The sequence below is a fragment of the Cryptomeria japonica genome, chromosome 11 (assembly GCF_030272615.1).
Source record: "Cryptomeria japonica chromosome 11, Sugi_1.0, whole genome shotgun sequence".
Lineage (NCBI taxonomy): Eukaryota > Viridiplantae > Streptophyta > Pinopsida > Cupressales > Cupressaceae > Cryptomeria > Cryptomeria japonica.
Genome location: NC_081415.1, coordinates 659382298 through 659409217, shown reverse-complemented (window position 1 = coordinate 659409217; position 26920 = coordinate 659382298). Strand labels below are relative to the sequence as shown.

Sequence of the window (26920 nt, the reverse complement as noted above, 5' to 3'; positions counted from 1 at the left end):
CACATTTTTGTTTTTTGACCAAAACTTAGATTTTTCATTGTTGTTGGTGTTGTCATACTTAATAAGACCTTTTTCTATTAGTCCCTTCTCACATTTGAGAGATTTTTCTGTGATTTGTTTGAATGTGGTTAAACATTGCATTTGTATCGAATATTTAATCTTAGGAATCAAGTTTTCTGTGAACATGTCTACTTGCTCTGTTTCTGGGATAACTGTCTTGCACCTCCTATAGAGAGCCCTCCATCATTGTATGAAGGATGCAAATGTTTCATTCTCATATTGTTTAGTGGCACACAATTCCATCAAAGTAACTGGGATGTCAATGTTGTGCAAGAAGATTGCAATAAATTGTTTAGCTAGTTCTCCCCATGATGTGATGGTTGGTGGTAAATGTGAAAACCACTCTAGAGCTAGACCTCCCAGACTTTTAGGAAATAGTCTCATTAGATAAGTATCTTCTGAGGCGATCTCTATACATGTCGTAAAAAATTCTCTGATATGATCTCTAGGATCACCCTTCCCTCAATATCTATCAAATTTAGGCATTTCAAAATGTTGTGGGAAAGGCAACATGTATAATGTGTGATCAAATGGATAAGGACGCAAGTCCTGCATTGTGTAGCTCTTTTTATCATTACCAGTCTGCATGGTTGTCATTTATTGTTGCAAATTCTGTATTTGTTGTGTCAGAATATATGTTTGTGTCAAAGGTAGACCTTATGTTTGTGTATGTCCCAAAAAAGGATTTGTGGTTGCATAACTAGGAGGTTGTTGGAATGTACCAATATTGTAAATTTGTGTGTTGTACGTTCCACTAGGTATTGTGAAGTAGGTGATATGTGAACCCATGTTTGGTTGAGTTGTACTTGTTGTATTGGCAAGACCTAGATTTGTGTTTTGATGACTATATGTTGATCCCATAGAATAGGAAAGTGGAGGTTGAGTTGCACGTGTTGTTTGTGTTTGAATAGGTGCTGAGACACTTGATATTATTGGTATGCTCTGTGTTGGTGTACTAGCATTGATCACCAAAGATGACGCACTTGTTTGTAAGTTTGCATCTGTGTTGACATTTGTTTGGATAGGTACATTTTGAGGAAAACTTGAGGTCGTTGCTTGTATTTGTGTCATGGGTGGTGTTTGACTGTTATCTTGACCTAAAGTTTTTCCCGGTGGTAAAATATTTGTGACATCAAAATCCTCAAGTAGTTTTGCCCCATTCTGTATTAACAACGAGAGATACTTGTCCCTATCACTATGTATAAGTGTGTATAGGATCATGAGGACATGTGGGTCTTGTTGAGCGGACTCAATTTCTTCCTTTGTCAAATGTTGTTGTAATTCGTTTAGGGTGGACATTGTCTGAGTACTTGAGTGTTGACTTGTTGACATGTCCATATTCCAAGTAGGGTTTACAGACTGTGTGTTGTTCAGGTCCATTATTCCTTTCATTTTTTGTGACCTTGTGATGGGCATCTAAGACTACTATATGAGGTGATTCTATGCAAGATGATGATTAAAACTAGACTGTAGACGTAAATATGAGGTATGTAAGACTTAGACTCTCTATTGAGGATTTTGATGTGAGACCTATTGAGATTTTCTATATTTCTCTAATGCAAGATTTTCCATATGTTGCCTAAGTTGTTCTATCACAATCTCTCTATCAATTCTATGGGAAATCTTAGACTCAATATTAATCTCATGTATAACTCCTATATATTGAGGTGCGCTTCTTATGTCCCAAGCTAAGTTAGCTAGACCATCAATTATTTCTCGTTGACTATCATTTGGAACTAGATTAGGTTGCTCGAAGGGGAGCAAACCATCACTTGGGAGACCCATGAAGACACATGCTATGACTCTATAACTGATAATGGACTTAGATGTATATGAGGTCTAGATGAAGATGTAAATGATAATGAAGGACTTAGTAACTAATATGGATTATAATGCAAAAGACTTAGGGTGATAATGAGGACATAAGCAGGACTATGCAAAAGACATAGGATGATAATGAGGACATAAGTGGGACTATGCAAAAGATGTAGGACGATAATGAGGATGTAAGTGGGACTATGCAAAAGATGTAGGACGATAATGAGGACGTAAGTGGGACTATGCAAAAGACTTCCTAGGGTCACAAGTATGTAAGGACTTTTGAGTTTTGGTTTCAAAATGGACTTTGTTTTCTGTATCTTCATGTGTGGAACAATGTTTTGTAGTTTTCCAAATCTGAGAACAATTGCTTGGAGGTATGTATAGCTGACTGACTCAATTTTCATACAATCTCAAAAAATTCAGAGATACGTGGGATAGGGCCTGAAATAGCCCACAGGACTGACTCAATACTGGTCTAGCACAATGATACATAAAAAAGCACAGAATACAATCTTAGGCTAGATAGTGGAAACCATTCAAGTGAGGCCCTTACAATAAAATACTGATACAAAATGAACAGATAGAGAGTCTGGCAGCACTGGCTCTACTCCATGGCACACACTTCTCAGGCATGCCAGTCTCTCTTACCCCAAAGATCCGAAGATCTTATAGCCAAGGGATTTCTATATCATATTCTCAGAGCAAGCCACTTAAGACTTTAATTGAGCTTATTGGTGCAGGGAAGGCCCCCACATACGTCGAATTCACTCAACACTCTAGTCGCCTGACCAGTATACTTATATAGCAGCTCGAAAAACCTGCTTGAGAGTATGCTAGGAGAGATGATATCCCCAACGCATCCCAATTCAAAGTACCTCTATGGGGTGATGAAATCCCTAGTCAAAGATACCCCTCACTACATAGAATAAAATAAAAATGGATGTTGTTTTCACCTCCTTCCTTTCTCCCAAGACCCCAAAGGTGGGTGGAAAGTCAGTTAGTGCAACAGTAGGTCCACCCCAAACATGATAAAAATTATTTACCTTAAGAAAAATAAAAAGAGATTTAATCTAATGCGGCCTGATTCACGTTCATTTTATAGCCCAAATTTAGGTGTTACATATGCATGTGCATGTCCATTTTAAACACCAAATCAAAATAGGAAGGCATACATGTCAATTTTAACCATTTATTGATTTTAAGCACCAAAAAAACAAAAAAAAAACAAGTGTGAGATACATGCATGTCAATTTTAACTCATGCTTATTTTAAGCACCAAACAACGAAGTGTGAGATTATCCATGCATGTCCATTTTAACCGTTGTCGATTTTAAGCACCAAAAGATGAAGTGTGAGGTGATGCATGTAAAAAATACTAATCTAATCCTTTCTGTGAATCCGCCATAGGATGTAAACAAGAGATTAGTAGTAAAATAAAACCAACAAAAAACAGAAACTCAAAACTTGACAAAATTGAATGCATAACTGTACTTGTGTGATTGTGTGATCCTTATAGATCGAATGCGTGAACCTGATAGAGCGAATGCATGATTATGATAGGCCGAATGAGTGATGATGACTAATCGATTACATAGCACTAACAGGTCGATTGTGTGACAGATAGGTAGACAACAAAAAAAAGTTAAAATATAAAAAAAATAAAAGAAAACTAAATCGGATCAGGAACCTGCAAAACCAATTGTGAACCCCTAGCCAAATCTCTCATCATCCATTCAATATTGATTAGATCATAGTTAACTTGATAAGAAAGAACTAATTTGTTATATCTATCAAAGGCTAGTTGATCTTCTGAATCTTGGATCTACTTTTCTGCCTGGAGAACCTTTTGATAGCGTTTGGTTTCTCTTCTTTGTTGTTTCGTCCTTCTTGCACCTGAAATCTTGAGTTGTACTTTTCTTGCCATAAACTGTTATAATCAAATCATGAAATAGAAGCAATTTGATTCCATATTACCTAATTTTAGACAGAATTTGACAAATGATATAACAGACGGAAAAAAAAATTAGATAGCAATTCTCCCTGCGAATGTGTCATCCAGAAAGAGTGATTGCGTGATCCGGATAGGGTGATTGCGTGACCCTATCAGAGCGAATGTGTGACCCCGAGGGGTTCAATGCATAGCCCTGTCTATGTGATTGCGTGATGATATAAACGTGATTGCGTGATAGAAAATCTTTTCTCAAAATTCATGCAATCTGAAAAAAAATGAAAAGTGCGTACAATATACAGAAATCACACAGAAAATAAAGAAAGTTAATTAGCTATTGATTCATGTCGGGTTCACCAAAATGTCATATTTAAAATTCATCTTAATTAAAATGATCAATTAGAATCAAAGGGAAATCACGAATCCCTATCTAATCAAAGAATTCTAACAAACAAGACCATGAAATAATGCAATATCAAACAAATAGGAATTAAAATAATTCAAATCAAACTCCCTATTTCAAGATTGCATATAGCTTCCATTTCTCTTCTCTTCTCTATGGTATGATGGCTCTCATATATTGCGTTGGTAACCTGCAAGTGACACAAAGATTCGAAGTTCGTGATTACTGAAAATGGAGATTGAATGCTCAATTTATAGATTTTTGGAGAGGATTGATTGAAAGGAGGAACAAATTGATCAAGAGGTGGAACTCAGGTGAGCTCACATGAAAATTGATAGTTGAACTGGTGATTGTATGAGTGAAACTCAATAGATTGAATAGATCAATGGAGTCAATTGATTGAGAAAAAGCTGACTGAAGGAAGAAAAAGAATGATTGGAGGAAATAAAGAGAATGACAAAGAAAGCTTAATTTAGAAAAAGCTAACTGAAAGATGGAAATAGAGATTGGAGAGATATGATTCAATTAATTAATTTAGCATGTGCTTGCATTTTAACTTAGATTTTCAATTTAATCTTTCCATGAAATTTATTCAAATAATTGAATTTATTTAAATTCAATTTAGAATTTGAATATATTTAGAACTTGACTTTGATTTTCAATTTGGTTTTTGAAATCATGCACATGTAATTGGATTTGGAAGAAATTAGAAGAAATAAGAAATTAAATGAAATTAAAATTTGAAGAACTAGAAGAATCAATTAGTTAATTAAATAATTTAAAGAAACTGTTTAATTATTTAGAAATGAACTTTAATTAAATAATAAAGATTATTTAAATTAAAGGAATTAAATCATAATTAATTAAATAATAAATATTTAATTAATATTTAGAAAAGGGTTGAATGATTAGATGATTAGAGATAGAAATTGAGAATAGAATTATATAAATAATAAAGATTATTTAAATTGGGGAATTAATCATAATTAATTAAATAATAAATATTTAATTAATATTTAGAAAATGATTAATGATTAAATGATGATAGAATAGGAAAATAGAATAATTAGTAAGATGATGAGGAAATATGAAATTAGAAGAATATGATTAATTAACTTAATTAAATAATTAAAGAATGATTTAATCAATTAGAGGAATAATTAGTACATGATCAATGAGACATTTTTAGGTGTCTACAATGAGAATGGAATCAAGAGACAACTATCTACACCAAGGACACCACAACAGAAAAGGGATTTTAGAAAGGAGGAATCGGACCATAGTTGAAGTAGCAAGAACAATGTTGATACAAGGAGATGTACCTAAAATGTTTTGGAGAGAAGCAATCAGCACTGCAGTATACACAATGAACCGGGTATTGGTCAAGAAAGGTAGTGACAAAACTCCCTATGAATTATGGTATGGTCATACTCCTAATGTTAGTTATTTCAAAGTCTTTGGCAATGGGTGTTACATAAAGAGAGATGAGTATACTAGAAATTTTGATCCTAAGAGTGATGAAGGAACTTTCCTTAGTTATTCAACTAAGAGAAAAGCATTCAAGTGCTCTAACAAAAGAACCAAGAAGATTGTGGAAAGTGTTAATATGAAAGTTGATAAGTATTCTGACAAATCTGATGATACCAACAAATCTGATGAAATAGATGAACAAAAGATAGTGATTATTGAACTGGAAGTTCAAAATGATGGTGAGCAAAACAATGTGGAGGATACTACTCAACTGGTGGAAGAAGATGAAGATGATGAAGAAGAACAAGAAGAAACTTCTATACCAGATCTGATTATACATAGATATATAAAATTGAATAACTCTACAGATCAGATAATTGGAGACAAGAATGTTGGAGTTCGAACAGGAAGAAACATTAGAGAAAGTGCTTGTTTGATTTCCACAGTTGAACCTAAGACAATGAGGAAAAATCTCAAGGATGATGGTTGCATAAAGGCTATGAATGAAGAGCTTAATCAAATAGAGAAGAACAACACTTGGTTACTTGTCCCCAGACCAGTTGATAAAAATGTGATTGGTACTAAGTGGGTGTTTAGGAACAAATTGAATGAAGATGATGAAGTGATTAGGAACAAGGCTAGACTAGTTTGCAAAGGATATGCACAAGAAGAAGGTGAAGATTATGGAGAAACCTTTGCACCGGTTTCTATACTTGAAGGAGTAAGAATGCTACTTGAATTTGGAGCATTCAAGGGATTCAAGGTATACCAAATCGATGTAAAGTTTGCATTTTTTAATGGAATTCTAGAAGAAGAGGTTTATATTGAACAACCGGATGGGTTTGCATTGACTGAAGACAAGAATATGGTGTGCAAACTTCATAAAGCTTTATATGGGTTAAAGAAAGCTCCAAGAACATGGTATGAGAGACCCCATTCACACCTGATAAAGATTGGATTTCAAAGAACTAGTGAGGACAACAACATTTACTTGAAGAGAGAAGGAGACAAGTTATTGATTACAGAAGTGTTTGTAGATGATATCATATTTGGAGGAGATGATGGCGTGAGTTTAACTTTTGTAGAAGAAATGGAAAAGGAATTTGAAATGTCTTTGATAGGACAAATTAAAATATTTATTGGTTTGCAGTTCCAGTAGATGAAAGGAGGCATCTTTATCAGTTAGTCCAAATATATGAAGGGGGTATTGCAAACCATTGGAATGGAAGACTATAAACCAGTTGGAACCCCTATGGTTACTGGTTACAGATTATCCAAGGAAGATGATTTAGATCCAGTGGATAAAACTGAGTATAGATCCATGATTGGAAAACTACACTATATTGTTCATAGCAGACTAGAAATTGCTCACATAGTTGGTATAGTGGCTAGATTTCAGAAAAGTCCTAAAGAGACTCATATGGTGTTTGTGAAGAGAATTTTCAAGTATCTTAGAGGAACTATTGATTATGGATTATTGTATCCATACAAAGGCAACTTCTCTTTGAAGGTGTTCAAAAATGCTGATTGGGAAGGTAATATAGATGACCAGAAGAGCACAACTAGTGGAGCATTCTTTCTAGGAGGAAGATTGGTATCCTGGACTAGTAAGGAACAAAGTTGCATTTTGTAGTCTAAAACAAAAGAAGAGTATGTGGCTGCATCTATGAACTGTACTCAAGCAATATGGATGAGACATGTATTAGAAGAATTTAAGGAGAATATGATAGAACTGGTGGTTATATATTGTGATAACACAAGTGCAATAAGTATTTCAAAGAACTGGGTATTGCATGCTAGAACAAAGCACATTGAACTGAAGTATTATTTTCTAAGAGAAAGAGTGTAGAAAAAGAAAGTCAGGATGGATCATGTGTAAGGTAAGGAGCAGTTGGCTGATATCTTCACTAAGACATTTCCTAAAGGAACCTTTGAATATCTTAGAGTCAAGTTAGGGGTTATACCCCTACCGAAGGTCAAATAAGATGTTGTAGCATCAATCCAATGGACTAATTGAAGATCTTTCACTGTGGATTGATGAGAAGTGGGGTACTCCATAGGGGGAGCAGCAGAGATGAAGAAATGAAGAGCAATAGAGATGATGAAAACCATAGTAGTAGAAGATGAATTTGACACTTTTCACCTTTGGCATTGTTGTCAAAGGGGGAGAAGAAAAGTAAAGGAGGAGAAGAACAGTGAAGAACAAAATAGAAGAAGAACAGTACAACACTCATAACAGTTGGCTAGATGATGATGATATAGTTGTAAGTTATTTGATGACTTTATTTGTGTTGTCATTGATGGCAACCATGTTTGTTTAGTCATCTAAGTCATCTAGACCTATTGATATATCCTAATCGGCAGTGGAACTGGTTGACAGCAAGGTAAACAGGAACAAAATGATGATCAAGACACTGGTCCTGATGATTGGAGAGGAATTAGATGTTGCGGTTTGGAACATATGTTTATGATATTGGCATGAGTTTGTGATTACAACCTCATCAGCAGATTCAATGTATTGAGTGAGTTATGATTGACTATTGTGAACTTAGTGAAGAAGAATGTATACCGATAACAGATCTTTAACCAGTAATAATTTATGGTTTGGCGATGGATCTTATCATGTTCATAGATTAGTGATGACATGTCAGAAACTGTGTGTAATGATAAGATGATTTTTGAGTGCATACAAGGATTAGATTTCTTGGGAAAAAATGAAGTTCTTGGCAGAATGTGACAAGGGTTTGATTTCTTATCAAATCGATGTGCGGTGATCATTCAACAGTGGAAATTATCTAGAAACTTGTTGTAATAATCTGTAATGATGTATAATGATCTGTAAATGTAAATTCAATATATTTTGAATGTAGTTAGGGTTATGTAGCTGACCTAACTAAAAAGCGTATTTAGGGATAGTTGGAGAAGAGATTTTATTTCGGTGATTTGAGAGAAGGTGTTGTCGAACCAGATTGAAGTGTCTGCATGTGTGTAATAGAGTTGAGCTGAAAAGGATCTGTACTAGCAAGCAAGGAAGTGATGTGATTAGATCATTTGTCCTGTTGTTCCCTAACAATTACACCAGTTTGAAATCCCTTAACTAGGTAGATCCTAATAGGTATTATATTGTAAATCCCTTCACCAGGTGGCTCATTAACTTGAGTTTGAATTCCTCTACCAAGGTGACTCCTAAAAGGGTCTACTCTTAACTAGGCATATTTCAAGCTCTTAACCAAGCTAGGCCTTTAATCGGGTGCATTCCGGAAGAGTGCAAATATTTTGTGGGTGCTAATTCCCACCGTGGTTTTTCCCATTTGGGTTTCCATGTGAAAAATATTTGTGTTCATATGGTTGTTGATTTGTTTATGTGTGCATTTGATATCTTTACATTGTTTGCATAATGATGAACACTAGAATGAATGGTTTAGTAAATCTACTTAAGGGGATTGTTTGAGTAGTTACCGATATTATTTTTGAAGTATTACAGAATTGTTTAACTACTGATTCACCCCCCTCTCTCAGTAGTTACCAGATCCTCATAATAATAGGATAAAGGTAGTTGTTATTGAAGAGAAAGAGATAGACGTGAAGTACTATATAGAGGCTATAGTTGGCTAGTAGTTGTTGTTGATTAGATATTGGTGTTATCGCAAAGAAAAGTAGTGATTGAGAATGGTAAAATTGTAGTTGGGGAAGTAAGCGCAATCAGAGTGAACAGAGAGTGTGAGTTGTGAGTGGTTGCAGAATCAGAGATGAATAGTAGAAAATATCATCAAATAGAGTGCAGATGAAAAAGACTAACTAGTAGAGGCAACAAGAAGTTGAGTAGAGGTAGAAAGTGTAGCAGAAGGAGAGTAGAGTAGATCAAAGTGTAGAAAGAAGAGAGAAAAAAGACAAAAAGAGTAACCGGTAAGGTGCTACAAAATTTCATTTGTAGCAAGGTGCCTAATCTATATTTGAATCTATATTCATTGTATTCTATGAATGGGTGCTAAGAGCAGGGGTAGGTGCTCCTTTGATTTGTAGCTTATAAAACTAGGCGTTGGTGCTCTAAAACATATTGTAATCAGTGATTTCTTGTGAGGTTGGATTGGAGCAGTAGACTCCAACAATTATCACTGAGGTCTTTCGCACATTGGGTTTTCCTCGTATATCTGGTGTTATGTGATGTTCTCTTGTGTGTGTGTGTGTGTGTTTGCATTATATTTCTTAAATTTGCGCACTGAACTTAAAGTTTTAAAATACACTGATTGACCCCCCCTCTAAGTGTCCATTTGTGCTCAATAGGACCGGGGTGCCAAATGCTCTGGTCTTGTCAATCAGGGCTTAGGATTGGAGGGAAGGTAGGGAAGAAGGTGAAAATGTAGAGTAACAAGTGGTGTGAGTAGAATTATAAGAGGCATCAAACATCAAAAGTCAAAGCACTAAGGTGAGGTCTAGGCGAGCACAAAATTGTATGCGGATACAATTTACGATGCTAAATATAATAAAACTCACATAGACTAGTCTAAGTTCCTCCAACCCTCTCAAATGTGTTATCCACTCCTCCAACTTGTTTCTTTGCAAATCATAACTCTAGGAGAGGTCAAGGTATTTCATGCTAGACATGTTACCAGTCTCCCTTAGAATAGCATGAAGGAGATCATTATGGACCAAGTTCAAGTACTCCAATTGCTACAATTTAGTCAATTCTCTTGGAATAACATAGAGATTATTATAATGTAGGTCCAAGTAATCCAATTTTTTTAGTTTAGTCATTTTTCTTGGAATAACACCATGGAGATTATTATAACGTAGGTCCAAGTGTTTTAATTTCTATAGTTCAATAAATTATCTCAGAGTTTTTCCACTACATTCATGTCCATACAACCTCAAATACTTCAATTTCCTCAACTCCCCAGTTTTGTGGTGTGAAAAGTTAGTTGAAGTTATTAAGGAGTAGGTCCAAGTTCTCCAAATAAAGCAGTTGGAATAGTCCCTTGAAATTTCACTTCATTGAATTGCATATGGTAATAGCAAGGTGAGCACATGCCCAATGTGGGGGTGGCAACCAACTCCTTGCCAACATAAGATTTATTTTTCATGTTTTAAGGATGGATTTGGATAGTAGATCCAAGTAGCTTTCTCTTCTTGGTTTTTTTCTTCTAGGGATTCCACATAAGAATTATTTTCTCCTCACAATGTTCCATTGTGTTGACACGTAAGAAGAAGACCACCAAGGAGGATCCAAGGGCAACAATAGAGTAGTTATAAATAGTGGCCCTAACATATGATAATATGAAGCTACAAATATGAGTAGAGGAGACCCAATAGTATAATGTAGAGATAGCGGAAAATTTGAAGAAGGTGAGGATGACATTATTTAAAATGTAATAAGTGGAGTGCTTGTGCTCATAGATATTTCTAGTAAAGGTTAATAGATGGCACGAGAAGGATATCTCTCAACTAAAGTGACTAATAGATGACTTGGATCCACTTATTCACACATTGTGCACCTATATTACATCACATTTTATGAATTGAAGAGCCCAATGAAAGTTTGATCACATTCATTAGTCACTCTCTATCAAATTTGGGGATTATGAAAGGATATGAGCCCTATGTAATTGTGTATATTTGTACACTACTTGATGACAATGAATTATCACTATAATATGAGTACAATAAGTTTAATAAATAGTAATGGTTTAAAGCCTCTAATTTTTTGAAGGAATATGTATGTAGGGTCATCAAGAATGAACCCTTGAGTAAAAGGTCTAGTTCTAGGGATGACCCTAAAATTAGGATCTTAACACCTTCAAGTGTAAGCATCAGTGGTAGTAGAAAGTCGTTACCACCATGGTGATTGAACAAATTATGATGTTGACACTTCTAAGCTATAACAAAGATGTTTGGTTGATTAAGATGGGATTTGTTGGAAATTGAAATTAAAGATAAAAGATAGCAGTAACAGAGGGGTGGTCACTATAGTACTAGAAAAGTATAATTTATTCATCAAGGGGAGTGTTATAGTTAATGATCATACATTTAATAAGTTTTTAGAGAGTTGATAGTGTTATCTTTAGTTTGATAATTATTAGCTTTGATTTGATAGCTAGGAAACTTAACTAGATCTAGATTTTAGGAATCTATTAGTTCTCTAAGAGGCTTTATAAATCATTGTAAATTTCGTCAAAATATATATAAATAGAGATAATTTTATTTTCTTCATTTATATAGTTTATGTATCTTTCAATATTTTAACACAAAAAGTGGGAGATTTGATGGATATGTGTTGTATACTTTGCATGATCTACACCTTACCATAGATGTTTGGATGATTAAGATGGGATTTGTTGCAAATTGAAATTAAAGATAAAAGATCTAGTAGCAACAGAGGGGTGGTCGCTAAAGTACTAGAAAAGTATAATTTATTCATCAAGGGGAGTGTTATAGTTAATGGCCATACATTTAATAAATTTTTAGAGAGTTGATAGTGTTAGATTTAATATAATAATTATTAGCTTTGATTTGATAGCTAGGAAACTTAACTAGATCTAGATTTTAGGAATCTATTAGTTTTCTTAGAGGCTTTATAAATCATATATATTTCTTCAATAATATATAAATAGAGACAATTGTTTTTCTTCATTTATATAGTTTATGTGTCTTGCAATCTTTTAACAAAAAAAGTGGGAAATTTGATGGATATGTGTTTTATACTTTGCATGATCTACACCTTACCATATTTGGCATGTCCGAAGGCTGTGTTTCAAGAATGAAATGAGACAAATCATGTTGGATCTCCTTGGGATATGATGAGTTGTTTGATGATGTTCTTATACCTATTGTTTTGTAATATCATTTAGTACTTTTTCATATCAAATGTGTACATATTAATTATGTCTAAACTCAAGAAAGAAAAGACTAATTTTAATGTGACCAATTGAGTTAGTAGAGCAAATAAGTGTTATTTTTGTCGATTCGAATTAAAAAGGTTTCCTATGGTAAATAATTGTGTTATATTATTGATGTATTATTATTTTTATATTGAATATAAGTTATGGGTGAACTCACAATACTGGTTCCCACTTTTTTACCAACTTTGACACTTAGATGAATATTTTGATAAAAACCTTCTTTTTCTGACACCTATAACTTTTAAACCGTTAAGAATTTGAAGATGATATAAACTAGAGATTTTTAACATCTTGTTTGTAGATTCTAAATATATTTTTTTCAATTTTGTTTGAATAAAATTTTATTGATTTTTCCATCTCCCTCAAAAAGTAGTTGTTTACAACAAACAACATTTTTTAAGAGTGATGTGTATCTCGAAACGCATAATTTTTTTTCTATAAATGACAAAAACTTAATTATTTTGAATTTTGGTTTGTAACATTAATACTCAGGGCATGCACTTGGTTTGATAGTGACATGTTGAATATTTTTCTTTTATTAAGTTTTGAAGTTCGACTAATTATAATTTGGATATAGTTGTACGTTTGAACACATAACTTGTTCTATATATATCAAAATTCAATTTTATTTTTTTTGTTGGAAAGAAAACACCAATACCTAGTGCATAGATATTTTTTAGAATTTTTTTGAATTAGTTTACTATTTTTCCCAATGCATTGAACAAAGAAGTTCATGTTCGGTGAAAAACCTACATTCATAAGAAATAAAATAAAAGTATATTAATGAAATTAAATATATTAAAAGTTATATTATTTGGAAAGCTTATAATAAGGACTACATACTTAAATAAACAAAACTTTTAAATGAATTAATTTGACCCCTCAAAAGCTAATGTAAAATTGGTTTTTTATCAGCATTTGATAGATGCAAAGGAGACTCCATTGCAAGTATGATTTAGAAGTAGAGAGATTCTATCCAATAAATTTTGATCTAAGAGCCTTTGATTTAACTCTCTTCAATTTATTACTTCAAATGGGACCTCTTAAAGCTTAAATCATTATATTTTTTAAAAATGTATGATTTCAGCAAAAATCAGGACGTACCAAAAAGTGGGAACCAGCTTTGTGAGTTCACCCTTATATATAGTGCATGATTTTTTATATTTATTTGTCAATCTTATTTATTAACATAGATGTATCAATTTTTATCAATTCTTACTCTTAGAAACTCTTAACATTAATATGCAAAAGAAATTAGAAAAACAAAACAAGAAGGTATTGTTACATACAAAGTATCAAAAATAACTCTCTACTAACTTTGTTTCAAATCTAGTATCACCACTAGACAATGACACCAAAAGAAAGGATATATGATCAACATTAATCCCCAATTCAACTCCACATGAAAATTTATTGGTAAACCTCAAGTTACAAAACAAAAGTACTTGAATAATACATAGCTAAAATTTATAAAATTTAACACACAATATGGATAAAATTTATTTTCTCATACATTCCATAATAAGTATTATCCCATGTATTTTACATGTCACAACTTGAAAATATGACAATACATGTCAAAAATTATCTTTTATGATCAAAAGTAGAACATATAGGACCATACCTTGTAGATTACAACTTCCCTCTCAATGTTTCAAATATAGAAATAATAATGGCATCCATAAATTTGGAGCATGTGGCACTCCATGTTTTATTGAGCCACAACATTCCCATTACAATTGAAAAGCTGATTACATATCTTGTAGCCATTCCCATGTTCCACCATATATCATCATCTAGATCTTTGTTAGTCTCATGTGCCTTTGGAAAATTAGGATGACCCCTTGAGCATGATGTATTGACTTGAAATCCACATAAGCTTGAATTGTTGGAAAAGTATCTAGAATCAAATGTCGCCATTTGTGCTCCTTGTGGTATGAGCCCTGACAAGTTATTATAGGATACATCAAAGTAACTTAAGGATGTGAGAAGTTGCAACTCAATAGGAATAGCCCCAGATAGATTATTTTGTGAAAGATCAAGTGATTGCAATATTGTCATCTCTCCAATAGATATAGGAATCTCGCCATTGAAATGATTTCTTGAAATGTTGAGAATAATCAAAACTTTGAGGGATCCAATATTCCAAGGAATGATACCTGATAGACTATTATTGGAGAGGTTAAGACATTTCACTAATCTCAAAATCGTCTTATACTCTAAATCTTGTCCTTTATTATTAATTGTTATTTCATCTACATAAAATGTGGAGTCTATAGGAAGTCCTTGTTCAAATATTTTTGTGTTTTCTGATTCATTTGCCATTACAAGTAACTTCATAAGGTCATTTGGAATAACCCCTAAAAATTTATTGTTTGACATATCCAAAATTTGAAGATTTTGTTGTTTTGTTAAATTCAATGGGATTTTACCATTAAACTTATTATTTCTAAGTATTAAAATTTGGATACTTGACAAGTCTTTAATCCAATTCTCAATGTTCCCTTGTAAAAATTTATTTCTCAAATCAAGGATTTTTAGAGAGCTACATTTTTCAAGTGACGATGTAATATGCCCTCTAAGTGCATTATCTCCTAATTTTAATATCTCAAGAGAATGCAGTCTCTCACATAGATTTGGTATAATCCCTTCTAAGTTATTATTCTCTAGATTTAAGACAGATAATTTTGAATAATTCTTAAGATATTGGGGAATGCTACCACTCAACTTATTGTTTGACAAGTCTAAAATTTCCAGCATCTCCATTTTACATTTGAAATTTAAAATAGCCACTAAAATTATTTCTAGTCAATGAAAGAAATCGAAGAGGTGTGAGTTCCCAAAGCCAATTCAGAATAGAACCACTAAGAGAGTTGTTCAACAAATCTAAGTGCTGAATGAAATATTGAGTTGAAATAAATGCGGGGAAATTTCCTGTAATCTTACACTGACGCAACCCTAAATACTCAAGTTGAAAGTTGGGAATGGTGGAAGCACTAATTTTTACGGTCAACATATTACTTGAGAGATCCACTAGAGTGAGTTTGAGGCAATTATTTAAAATAAAAAATGAAAAGGTTCCATTTAAGCTGTTGTTGGCCAAGTCAAGATACTCTAGATTGGATAGCTTAGCAAAGGAAATTGGGATTGGACCACTAAAACAGTTATTCTCCATTTCAAGATAACGTAGGGCTGAGAGATCACCTAGAGTAGATGGAATACTGCCATTTAATTTGTTGTTAGACAGAGATAGACCCACCAGAGGGAGAGCTCCAACAAAGGCAGGAATGTTACCTCTTAATGAGTTTGTTGAAAGGGCCAACCCTTGAAGCCGTGAGAGATTTGCAAAGGAGGGAGGAATTTCTCCTATTATTCCACAACCGTACATGTAAAGTGCAGTCAAATTGGTGAGAGAAGCAATATTCCCCACCCAACTATCTCCTGCCATACTGAAATTTACATAGCCCAGTCTATGTTGCTCCAACCCTCTCAAATGTGTTATCCCCTCCTCCAGCTTGTTGCTCTGCGAATCATTATTCACAGAGAAGCGAAGGTATTTCAAGCTAGACATGTTACCAATCTCCCTTGGAATGGGACCATGAAGATTATTTTCACCCAGGTTCAAGTGCTCCAATTGCTGCAGTTTAGTCAATTCTCTTGGAATTTGGCCAGTTAATTCACATCCTCACAAGCTCAGATACTTCAATCTCCTTAGCTCCCCAACTTGTGGAGGGATGGAAAGAGAGTTGAAGGAATTGTATGAGAGGTCCAAGTGCTCCAAATGCAGGAGTTGGAATAGTCCCCCTTGAATCTCACTCCATTGAATGAAATAGTCAGTGAGGTTGAAGGTGAGGACATGGTGAGTGCGTGGGTGGAAACGCACTCCTTGATCTGAATTATGGATTCGGATGACAACACCTGAGTGAGAACCTGTGGTATTGTAAATTCTGTTTACAAGAACTAGAAATCATAGAATTGAAGCAAGCCAAAAAGTGATCTATTCCATTCAAAAATCCAAAATATAGTAGTTCATGAGATTCCAAGAGTCACAAGAACCTCTTGAGAATTGAAGTCCAACAGTCACATTTATTCATTACATAATAAAATCTAAAAACTATGAAATTTTAAAAAAAACTATATAAAATTTTATCCTAACTTCAACTAGACATAACTTTTTGCATGAGACTCGAAATTACGAGTTGTTGATCTCGTTGGAAAGGTCTCCAAGAGATGTAGATGAGGATTTGAAAGAGCATGTGCTATACATGCTCTTTTCACCAGTGGCAGGGGTTAAAAAGGCCCTTAAGACCTTCAAAAATGCAAAATACTAACATATAGACAAACTAAACTAAAAAAAAAATATAATTCAAATTTTCTTCCGATCATTACTCCCCCTTGGAAAGAAATGGGCCCCATTGCATCAACACTTTGAATAAGATGAGGAAAACAGTCTTGAAACTACTCTCTGGTAAACCACTTTCCTTGTTGAGCAATCTGCCCTGCTTGAACCACTTGTACAAGTAAATCTGTTGTTGTTTGAGTGTTTTCACCATGGTGTCCATAATCTAATCACATTGGAATGGGGTAGCTACAGTTGGATTCAATTCTATAGTGGAGATTGTTTCTGCCACATCTGCAACATCTAATAGTGGAGGAAAATATGGCTTCAAGAGTTCCACATTGAAGACTGGATGAAGACCCAAAAATGGAGGTAAATTAAGCTCAAAAGCATTATGACCAACTTGCTTGATGATGGTGTATGGCCCATAACGTAGAGGACAAAGCTTCCTATTGGCACCCTACAATCGTTCCTTCTAGATATGCAACCACACCTTGTCCCTAGCTTGGAAATTATGAGGAGTATGATGCTCATCTTGTCTCTCCTTATACTTCTTATTGGTGTGTTCCAAAATTTCATGAACTTGTTGTAGATGATGAATTTTATCGATGAACTGGGTTGCCTTATCTTCCTCCTTACCAACATGTGGAACTAGATCAAGTTGAATAAGTGGTATGGCAACGTCCATGGGTGAAAGTGGCTAATAACCAAGGCAAACCTCAAATGGGCTGTGGCCAGTTGAACTGTGAATTGCCCTGTTGTAGCTATGTTGAACATATGGAAGACTTTCATCCCATGTGCGGGGATGTTTTGAGTGGTATATTCGTAGGATGTGTATGATCATCCGATTCACTACCTCTTTTTGGCCATCTGTTTGAGGGTGGAAAGAAGTAGACTTTGTCAATTTTGTGTCCATCTTTTCCCATAGTGTAGACCAGAACTTACTAAGAAACCTGTTGTCTCTATCTGAGATAATGGTATTCGACAGACCAAAATGAGCCCAAATGTATTCAATAGCTTTGTAGTGTCCTGTGCAAAAATGGTTTTTTTACATGCCACTATTACTGCCATTTTCGAGAACCTATCTACCACAACATACACACAATCATGGGCTCTTTTGGTGGTAGGAAGACCAGACATAAAGTCCATAGAAACTGAGTGCCAAGGTTTTTTAGGAACAAGAAGTGGTGAGTACAACCCAAGTTTACGATTGGCAGGCTTAGCAATAGCACATGCGGTACAGGCTTGAATATATGAAATAACATCATTCCATAATTTTGGCCAATAGAAATACTTCTGAAGTATAGCAGTAGTCTTACCTATACCAAAGTGACCAACAACCTTACTATAGTGAGCTTCCCATATAACCTTTTTGCGTTTTGCATTGGGCACATAGATTTGGCCAAGGTGACAAAGCATTCCATCCTGCAAATAGAAATCATTCACTTGATGTCCCTTCAATAATTGATTATAAACATCTACAAATTCAACATCGTTCTCATACAAGCAAGCCTAGGCTTCAGTTTGATGATCACATGAGTTCAAAACCCTACTTATGGCTCCAATTGGAGGCCTGCTCAAATACTCTGCTACTTTGGTAGTACTTCCCTTCTTATGGTGAATATTGAGGTGAAATTGTTGAAGATATGTTGACCATCATTGATGTCGATCATTCTACAACTTCCCTTGTGTTTGTAAAAATTGGAGGGGTTATTGATCTATGTGGATGACAGTCTCCTTACCTAGAATGTAATGTTTCCACTGCTTACAGGCTTGAACAATAGCATATAGTTCCTTTTCGTAAGTAGCATATCAACGCACTATATCAGAAAAGGTCTGACTATGATATGCAACTGGATGACCACTTTGCATGAGGACTGCCCCTAGAGCATATTCTGATGCATCTGTTTGTATTTCAAATGACTGTTGTAGGTCAGGAAGAGATAAAACTGGTGCAGAACATAACCTTCATTTTAGCCCCTTGAATGCTTCTTGTTGAGCACTTGTCCATTTAAACTTTGCTTGTGTCTCCCCCCCTCAGTGACTGATTTAGAGGCCAAGACAAATGGGAAAATCCCAACACAAATCTACGATAAAAGTTTGCCAACCCAAGGAAACTTCGTAACTCTGTGAGATTTCTAGGAGACGACCAGTCCTTAATCACCTGTATCTTCTCTGGATCAACATGGGCACCCTCATTGTCAATAACATATCCTAAGTATCTGATACTCTGCATACCAAACGAGTAGTTTTCTTTGTTTGCATAAAGCACATGTTCTTGTAAGGTTGAGAGGATTTTTTCCACATGTTGCAAATGTTCCTCCCAAGTTTTGCTGAAGATGAGTATGTCATCTAGATATACCACCATGAAGGAATCAATGAATGGTCTAAGTATATCATTCATCATTCTCATGAATGTTGCTGGAGCATTTGTTAGACTGAAAGGCATCACTAGCCATTCAAACAATCCCTCTTTATATTTGAACGTTGTCTTCCACACATCTACTGATTCAATTGGTACTTGATGGTACCCTGATTTCAAATCAATTTTGGTAAAGAATCGGGCCCCTCTAAGCTGGTCCAAGAGGTCATCTATCCAGGGAAGTGGATACCTATTTTTGACTGAAGTTTTATTCAAGGCCCTATAGTCAATACAAAGTCTCCATGTTCTATCCTTTTTCTTTGCTAGAACAATGGGGCTGCCGCAGGGTGATGCACTTGGATGAATATGTCCCTTTTCAATCAATTCTTGTATATGCCTCTTAATCTCATTATTCTCTAATACTGACCTATGGTAGACTGGTTCATTAGGTAATGGAGTTCCTGGTATCAAATCAATAGTATGTCTCACTTGGCAGTGTGTAGGTACCCCAGTTGGTAACTTAAACAAATTGTCATATTTCATCAAAATTTGATCCATTGATTTTTTCTGCAGTGTTGTGGTGTTTGTGATGGTGTGGGAATTATAAATAGATTTCCTTTCTTCTTCAGAACAAATCATCAATAAAATGAATGTTCCTGTTTTGGCAACTAACATCTTACATTGCTTGGCACTAATCAAAGTGGTAGTGTATGTAGGGCTTACCTCTAGTATTCGGTATTTCTGCTCACATAATATGATGGTCACGCTACGAGGCCTGGACTCATAAACACCATGTCACTGGTACATATATGGTTGTCCCAACAGAACATCACAAACATCTAAGGGAGCCACATCACAAATTACCTCATCTTTGAAAGGCTTTATGGAGTATGAAAGGCAACACTGCTGGTGCACCTGGATATCTCTTCCTTGACTAACCCATCCCATTGAATAGGGTTGCGGGTGGGTTGTTGTTTTCAGATTCAGTCTCTTCACAGTCTCTGCTGATATTAGGTTCTTTTGACTTCCACTATCAACAATAAAGTGCAGGGATTTTCCTCGGACCCACATTTATGAATGGAACAATCTCTCCTCATCCTCCTGGGGCAATATCCTTGTAGTAGCTACCGTGGCATATGGATCAGCCTCAATGACCTGTTCATGATTTCCTTCTGTGCATGTTTTTGCCACCTTAGATTCTGCCTTGTCTTCATGCGTCTCCATCATTAAGCTTTTGATGATTCTGCAATCTTTTGTATTATGTGAGGGACTCTTATGGAATTCACACCACATACCGTTTTCTTATGTCTTCTTCATACTCCATGTCTTTTTTGTGGGTGAATTGGGAGAGGGTTCCTTAGAGGTTTGTTTCCATATAGTTTTGCCACCTTCACTCTTCCATCTGTTGTTTGTGAAATTATCTCTCCTTCCTTTCTGTTTGAATTTCTCCTCAATTTTGGTAGCAAATTTACATGGACTAGGTAAAGTCTCTATGTTCAGGAATTCCATTTTGGTTTGGATGTACCTGTGGAGTCCACTTTGATATTTTAATACTTGGTGCTTCTCAGAATCTCTAATGCCAAGCTTTGTTGTTAGGGCATGAAACATATTAGTATATTCCTGAACAGTTTGGTCCTTCTTCTATCGAAGCAATTGCCACTGCATATATTTCTGTTCATATGTGTCAATAGGAAAATATTCTTCCTTTATGTGCTCCATGAATTCTCCCCATGTGGGTTTTTGATCAAAAATAAAAGTGCTGCCATTTTTTGTTGCCTTGGATGCTAACTTTGCTTCCCACAAATCTTTCACATGGTTTTCAGCTTTCAGGAGAGTGAAAGTTATATTCTCTTCATGTGAAAAACTGATTGATAGAGAAATATCTTTCCAGTTTTGAAACCCAATCATCAACAGCATCTGCATCGATCTTTCCTTGGAATGTGGGTATATCGAAATTCACTTGCACCTTGAATGGTGTATGCCCTATGAATGGTGGGTTTGCTTGTGACCCATGACTTTCCAGCATTTGCTTGAACTGCTCCATCATTTCTTCATGTTGTTTTGCTAGTGCATCTTCAACTAATGTTTTAATATCACCGTCTATCTACAACTTAGCCATCTGCGATCGTGTGCATCTCAAAAGAAGGTAATCTGAAGGATTCCTTTTTTCCAAGCCCAATCTTTGATATGTTGATTGCGTGTGATATGACATACAGGAGAGAACTTGCTCCGATACCACTGATCCAAATTATGGATTCGGATGACAACACCTGAGTGAGAACCTACGGTATTGTAAATTCTGTTTACAAGAACCAGAAATCATAGAATTGAAGCAAACCAAAAAGTGGTCTATTCCATTCGAAAATCCAAAATATAGTAGCTCATGAGATTCCAAGAGTCACAAGAACCTCTTGAGAATCAAAGTCCAACAGTCACATTTATTTATTACATAATAAAATCTAAAACTACGAAATTTTTTTAAAAAACTATATAAAATTTTATCCTAACTTCAACTAGACATAACTTTCTGCATGAGACTCGAAATTATGAGCCGTTGATCTCGTTGGAAAGGTCTCCAAGAGATGTAGATGAGATTTTGAAAGAGCATGCATTGGCCATGCTCTTTTTACCAGTGGCAGGGGCTAAAAATGCCCTTAAGACCTTCAAAAATGCAAAATACTAACATATAGACAAACTAAACTAAAAAAAAATATTCTGATTACTCCTTCCCAAGCACAGCAGTTGAACCCTCTCCACGATTCAAGTGGTGCGCTAACAAAGTAAGATGAATATTCTTGGTAATAAGTGAAGTTAATACCTTGCTTGAAATTGAGGAGAGCGATTCTTTCCTTTTCTAAACATGCAAAGCAGTAGATAATGGGTAGCAGCAGCAACAACCCCAAAATGCCCAAAACCATTTTTACTGCCTTCCAAAAATAAATAGCTCCCTTTGCAAATCTCAAAGTTGTTGCGCTACAGGAGTAAATGGGCTAAAAGATCTGGTGGACTGTATTTAGAAATGGAAATGATCTGGTGGACATGTATGCAAAATGTAGATGCAAAGACGGGTATGTGAACTGCTTGGCAGAATGCCTCAAAATCTCTCATGGTATCAACCCTTGCCAGCGTCCTTACTGCCTGTGCCGAAATGGGAGCTTTTATTAAGATGTGTTTTCTTGGTGTCTGGTCACATATGATTATAGGCTTAAGAGTATTTATAATAGGCTTAAGAGTATTTATAATGACTTTTTTATATTTGGATCTTAAAAGTCTTATGACTTATTATGTAAATGTTGAAAGATGGCATGAGGTTTAAATGGTAAAGAGATTAATAAATAATAAAGAAATTAAAAATATTTCTAGATATAGTTAGATTAAGATATAGATCACATTTACAAACATAATCTTAACTCAAGAATTTCAATGCATAATAAATAATGACAATTTCGACTGGGGGTTCTGCTGTTTCAAAGTTCATGTAGAAATGCAGATCGATTATCACAGAGTTTTGGGATGTCATAATTAAGGAAGGGGGATGATAAGCTCCTCGAAAGGTGGAGTGGGATTTTCCTTCCAAATCCATCTTAATGACTGTAATTTGGAATTAAAAGTCATCACTTCTTTCCTCCTCGAAGAATTTGACGTTTAGGAAGGTGTTTTGTTCACTCTACTTTCCTTATAAGTGGTATCAGATCCTAACTAGTTGTGTTATCCTTGTTGTTTGGATGGATTTTTTGTGTTATTCTATAGTGGGAGTGTTGCAAAGAGTTGTTGTTTGAAATTGCAGATTGAAGATGGTGAGCACATCAGGGAGAGTAGACATTGATAAATTCAATGGTGGCAATTATGAATTATGGAAAATTAAGATGGAAGACGTGTTGGTAGATAGAGAACTTTGGGTTGAAGTATCTGGAATTAAACCATCAGACATGAAATAAGAATATTGGGATCTCACAGATAGGAAAGCTAAATGGTTGATTAGACTCTATCTTGCAGATTCTGATCTATTGAATGTTCATGAGGAGAAGACAACAACTGCTATGTGGAAGAAACTTGGTTGCTTCGTTGTTGTGAGAAGATGTATGAAGGAAATCTTTTGAGATGGCCAAGGAGGCTCTTGCTATTTGAGGCAAATAAAAGGAAAGATTAAAGAAGAAGGACAAGAAGTCCAAATCCAAGTCGAAGGAGAGACCAAAATATCCTGAGAAGAAGTCCAAGGTGAAGTGCTAGAATTGTGGACAATCTGGTCATATCCGAATGGATTACAAGGAGGAGAAAAAGAAGAAGAAGAAGAATTCCTGTTACACTGAATCTTCTAAGAGTGATACATGATGCCTTCATTACTGCCTTTGCAACTCAAACAATTGATAATGTTTGGTTGATTGATTCAGGTGCATCATTCCACATGACATCTCATAGAGAATGATTCTTTAGACATGAGTAATATGATGGTGGAAAGGTGTATCTGGAAAGTGATTCATTTCTTGAGATTGTTGGCCAAGGAAGAGTCAGAATTTAGTTTCTTGATGGAATAATTAAGGGAATTGATGACATTATGCACATACTAGGTCTGGCTCAGAATTTTCTTTCTGTTAGTAAGATGAATGATGTTGGTGTACAAGTTAAATTCTCAGGTGTTGGTTGTAAGATGATTAGAGGCTCCATAGTGCTAGCTAAGGGTGAATGGGTTGGTAATTTGTTCAAGATGAATGCACAGTCTGTTCAATGTAACAGTGCCTCTGGAAAGTTAGACAAGGCTACTTGTAAGGAGAACATCACAAATTATTTGGAGGTCAAACTTCCTATAGATAAAACTATGTTATGGCATCATAGACTCGGTCACATAAGAGAGAAGGGCTTAAAATCTCCGAAAAACAAAAACTTGGTAGAGGGGCTTGATGATTATAATTTTGAGTTTAAATTATATGAACATTGTATATATAGAAAGCAACACTATGATTCATTTTATTCTAGTCCTCATAGATCTTCTGGTTTCCTTGATTATGTTCACTCTGATGTATTTGGTTGAGTTGATGTTCCTTCATTATCGAGGTCTAGATATTATGTTTCTTTCATAGATGATTATCCAAGAAGGGCATTTGTATACTTTATGAAAAGTAAATCAAAAGTGCCCAGTTGGCTCAAAGAGCTTATAAACTTGATTGAAAACCAGACTGGCAAAAAAATTAAATGCTTAAGGACTGATAATAGTGGTGAGTTCTGTTCTACAAATTTTGAATTTATTGCAAAGATCATGGAATAACGAGGTATAAAACTACACCTTACACTCCACAACAAAATGGAGTTGCTGAAAGGTTGAATTGAACTTTGATGGAAAAGGCAAGAAGCATGCTAAGTGGTGCTAGCCTAGAGAAGAAATTCTGGGCTGAGGTTGTATCCATGGCATGTTATCTAGAAAATAGATTTACCACTTCAACGTTGGTAGACAAGATGCCTATGGAAGCATGGTCTGGTAAGAATCCCTCTCTGACACATATTCATTTATTTGGTTGGGAGGCATATGTTTATGTGTCTGACGTAAATAGATCCAAGTTAGAAAATAAATTTGTAAAGTGTATCTCCATTGGCTATGGCATTGGTGTGAAAAGATACAAACTTTGGAATCTAGTCATTGAGAATGTGTTGTACAACAAAAGTGTAATTTTTTGAGAACTAAAACCTATCTTAGTAGATCTGTATCTTGGAAAGACAAAGAAAAAGGAAGAAACAATTGAAATTCCTCTAACTCCAGAAAGGAGGAACTGTGAACCTCAAGTGTACCTGAAAGTGAGGGGATCTCATGCAGCTCTAAGAGTTTTGATGAAGAGGAGGAACAAGAACCTCCACCTCAGCCATTGAGGAGGCCTATAAGGGAGAGGAGACAACCTGATAGGTATAGCTATTCAATGCTGGATTCAAATTTGGCCTATGTTTTGATTACTAAGGCTGATGTGTCTAGGACTATGAAAGAGGTAATTAAAATGTTTGATTTTGATTCCTGGTTGGAGGCTATGAATGAAGAAATGGATTCACTAAAGAAGAATGAAACCTAGGATCTAGTGCCCTTGCTTGAAGGTAGAAAACCAATTGGCTACAAATGGGTATTTAAAAAGAAAATTGGTGTTGATGGCAATGTGGAAAAGTATAAAGCTAGGTTGGTTGTGAAGGGTTATTCCCAAGTTGAGGGAATTGATTATGGAGAAATATTTTCTCATATAGCAAAGTTGACATCTATCACATTTATTTTGTCACTTACAGTAGCATGTGACTTTGAGATTGAGAAGATGGATGTGAAGACAATGTTCCTTCATTGAAATTTGGAGGAAGAGATTTATATGTCCCAGCTTGAGTAATTTATGGTAAAAGGTAAATAATATTTGGTTTCCAAGTTGAAGAAATCTCTCTATGGTCTAAAATAGTCACCTAGAATGTGGTACTATAAGTTTGACACATTTGTATTATCAAAATTAGATCATTGTGTGCATTACAAAACAAAAAATGGTCGTTTACTTATCATTGCTTTGTATGTGGATGACATGTCATTCATTGGGAATGATAAGGGTATGATTTATGATTTAAAATCTCGGTTGTCAACATGCTTTGAAATGAAAGATTTAGGTGCATCTAGGTATATTCTGGGGATGAAAATCAAAAGGGATAGGAAGAGTAGAAATATTTGACTTAGACAAAGTAAGTATATTAGTAACATCCTTGAGAGGTTTAATATGTCAGATTGCAAGTAGTTAGTTGTTACAGTATTGCAGGGAACATCATTTTCTATTGAGTATTGTCCAACATCTTCTACTAAGAAGGAGGACATGACCAGAATAAGTTATGCAAGTGCATTTGGTATCTTAATGTATGCAATGGTCTATACTAGGCCAAACATTGCTCAAGCAGTGGGAGTACTAAGTTTATTTATGACAAATCCAAGAATTCCACATTGGGATGATGTGAAGAGAGTGTTTACATACCTGAGAGATACTTCTCAGTATGCTTTGTGTTACCATGGGAATTTGGTTTGATCACGTAGGACTATCAACATTCAAGGATATGTGGAATCTGATTGGGCAGGGGACATTAATAACAGAAGATCCACTACTGGATATGTATTCATGTTGAATGGTGGTGCAATTAGTTGGATGAGAAAGTGGCAAGCTGTAGTTGCTTTGTCCACTACAAAGGCAGAGTACATGGTAGCAACTTGATCTTGTCAAGAGGGTTTTTGGCTTAAGTGTTTGTGTTCTGATGGAGGTTTTAATGCAGGGCATATTATAATATGTTGTAACAGTTAGAGTACCATTTTTGGCAAAAAATCCCACTTTCCTATTGGAGTATAGCAAACAATGAGAGGGGTGATGAATCAGTTTTTAAGGCTAAATTCCAATTTTAAACTGAGTTTGAACACTCAACTAATACATGCAGTCATATATTATTTTGAGACTTTTCAAACATGAACAAATCAATTAACATTAGACATGTTTGCAACACAATAGAAAATTCATTGAACAACATTGACACCATTATTTTCCTAAGTGGAAAACCCTCTTGGAGTATAAAAACCACTCGCAAATTGCCTCACTGGCTTATGATGATCAAAACTTTGATTACAATAGCCCCA

At 35.0% G+C, this 26920-nt stretch overlaps 1 protein-coding gene across 1 annotated transcript; it reads right to left on the bottom strand.

The window, feature by feature from the left end:
- Positions 1 to 15365: 15365 nt before the first annotated feature.
- Positions 15366 to 16169, bottom strand: LOC131860386 (probable LRR receptor-like serine/threonine-protein kinase At4g36180). Its single transcript, XM_059214792.1, has one exon. It carries the CDS (start codon positions 16167 to 16169, stop codon positions 15366 to 15368), a length of 804 nt encoding a protein of 267 aa, XP_059070775.1.
- Between the last annotated feature and the right edge of the window lie 10751 nt (positions 16170 to 26920).

What these genes read in the sequence shown, in the direction of transcription:
- LOC131860386 (XM_059214792.1), bottom strand. Translation starts at nt 16,169, where the DNA reads ATGTCTAGCTTGAAATACCTTCGCTTCTCTGTGAATAATGATTCGCAG.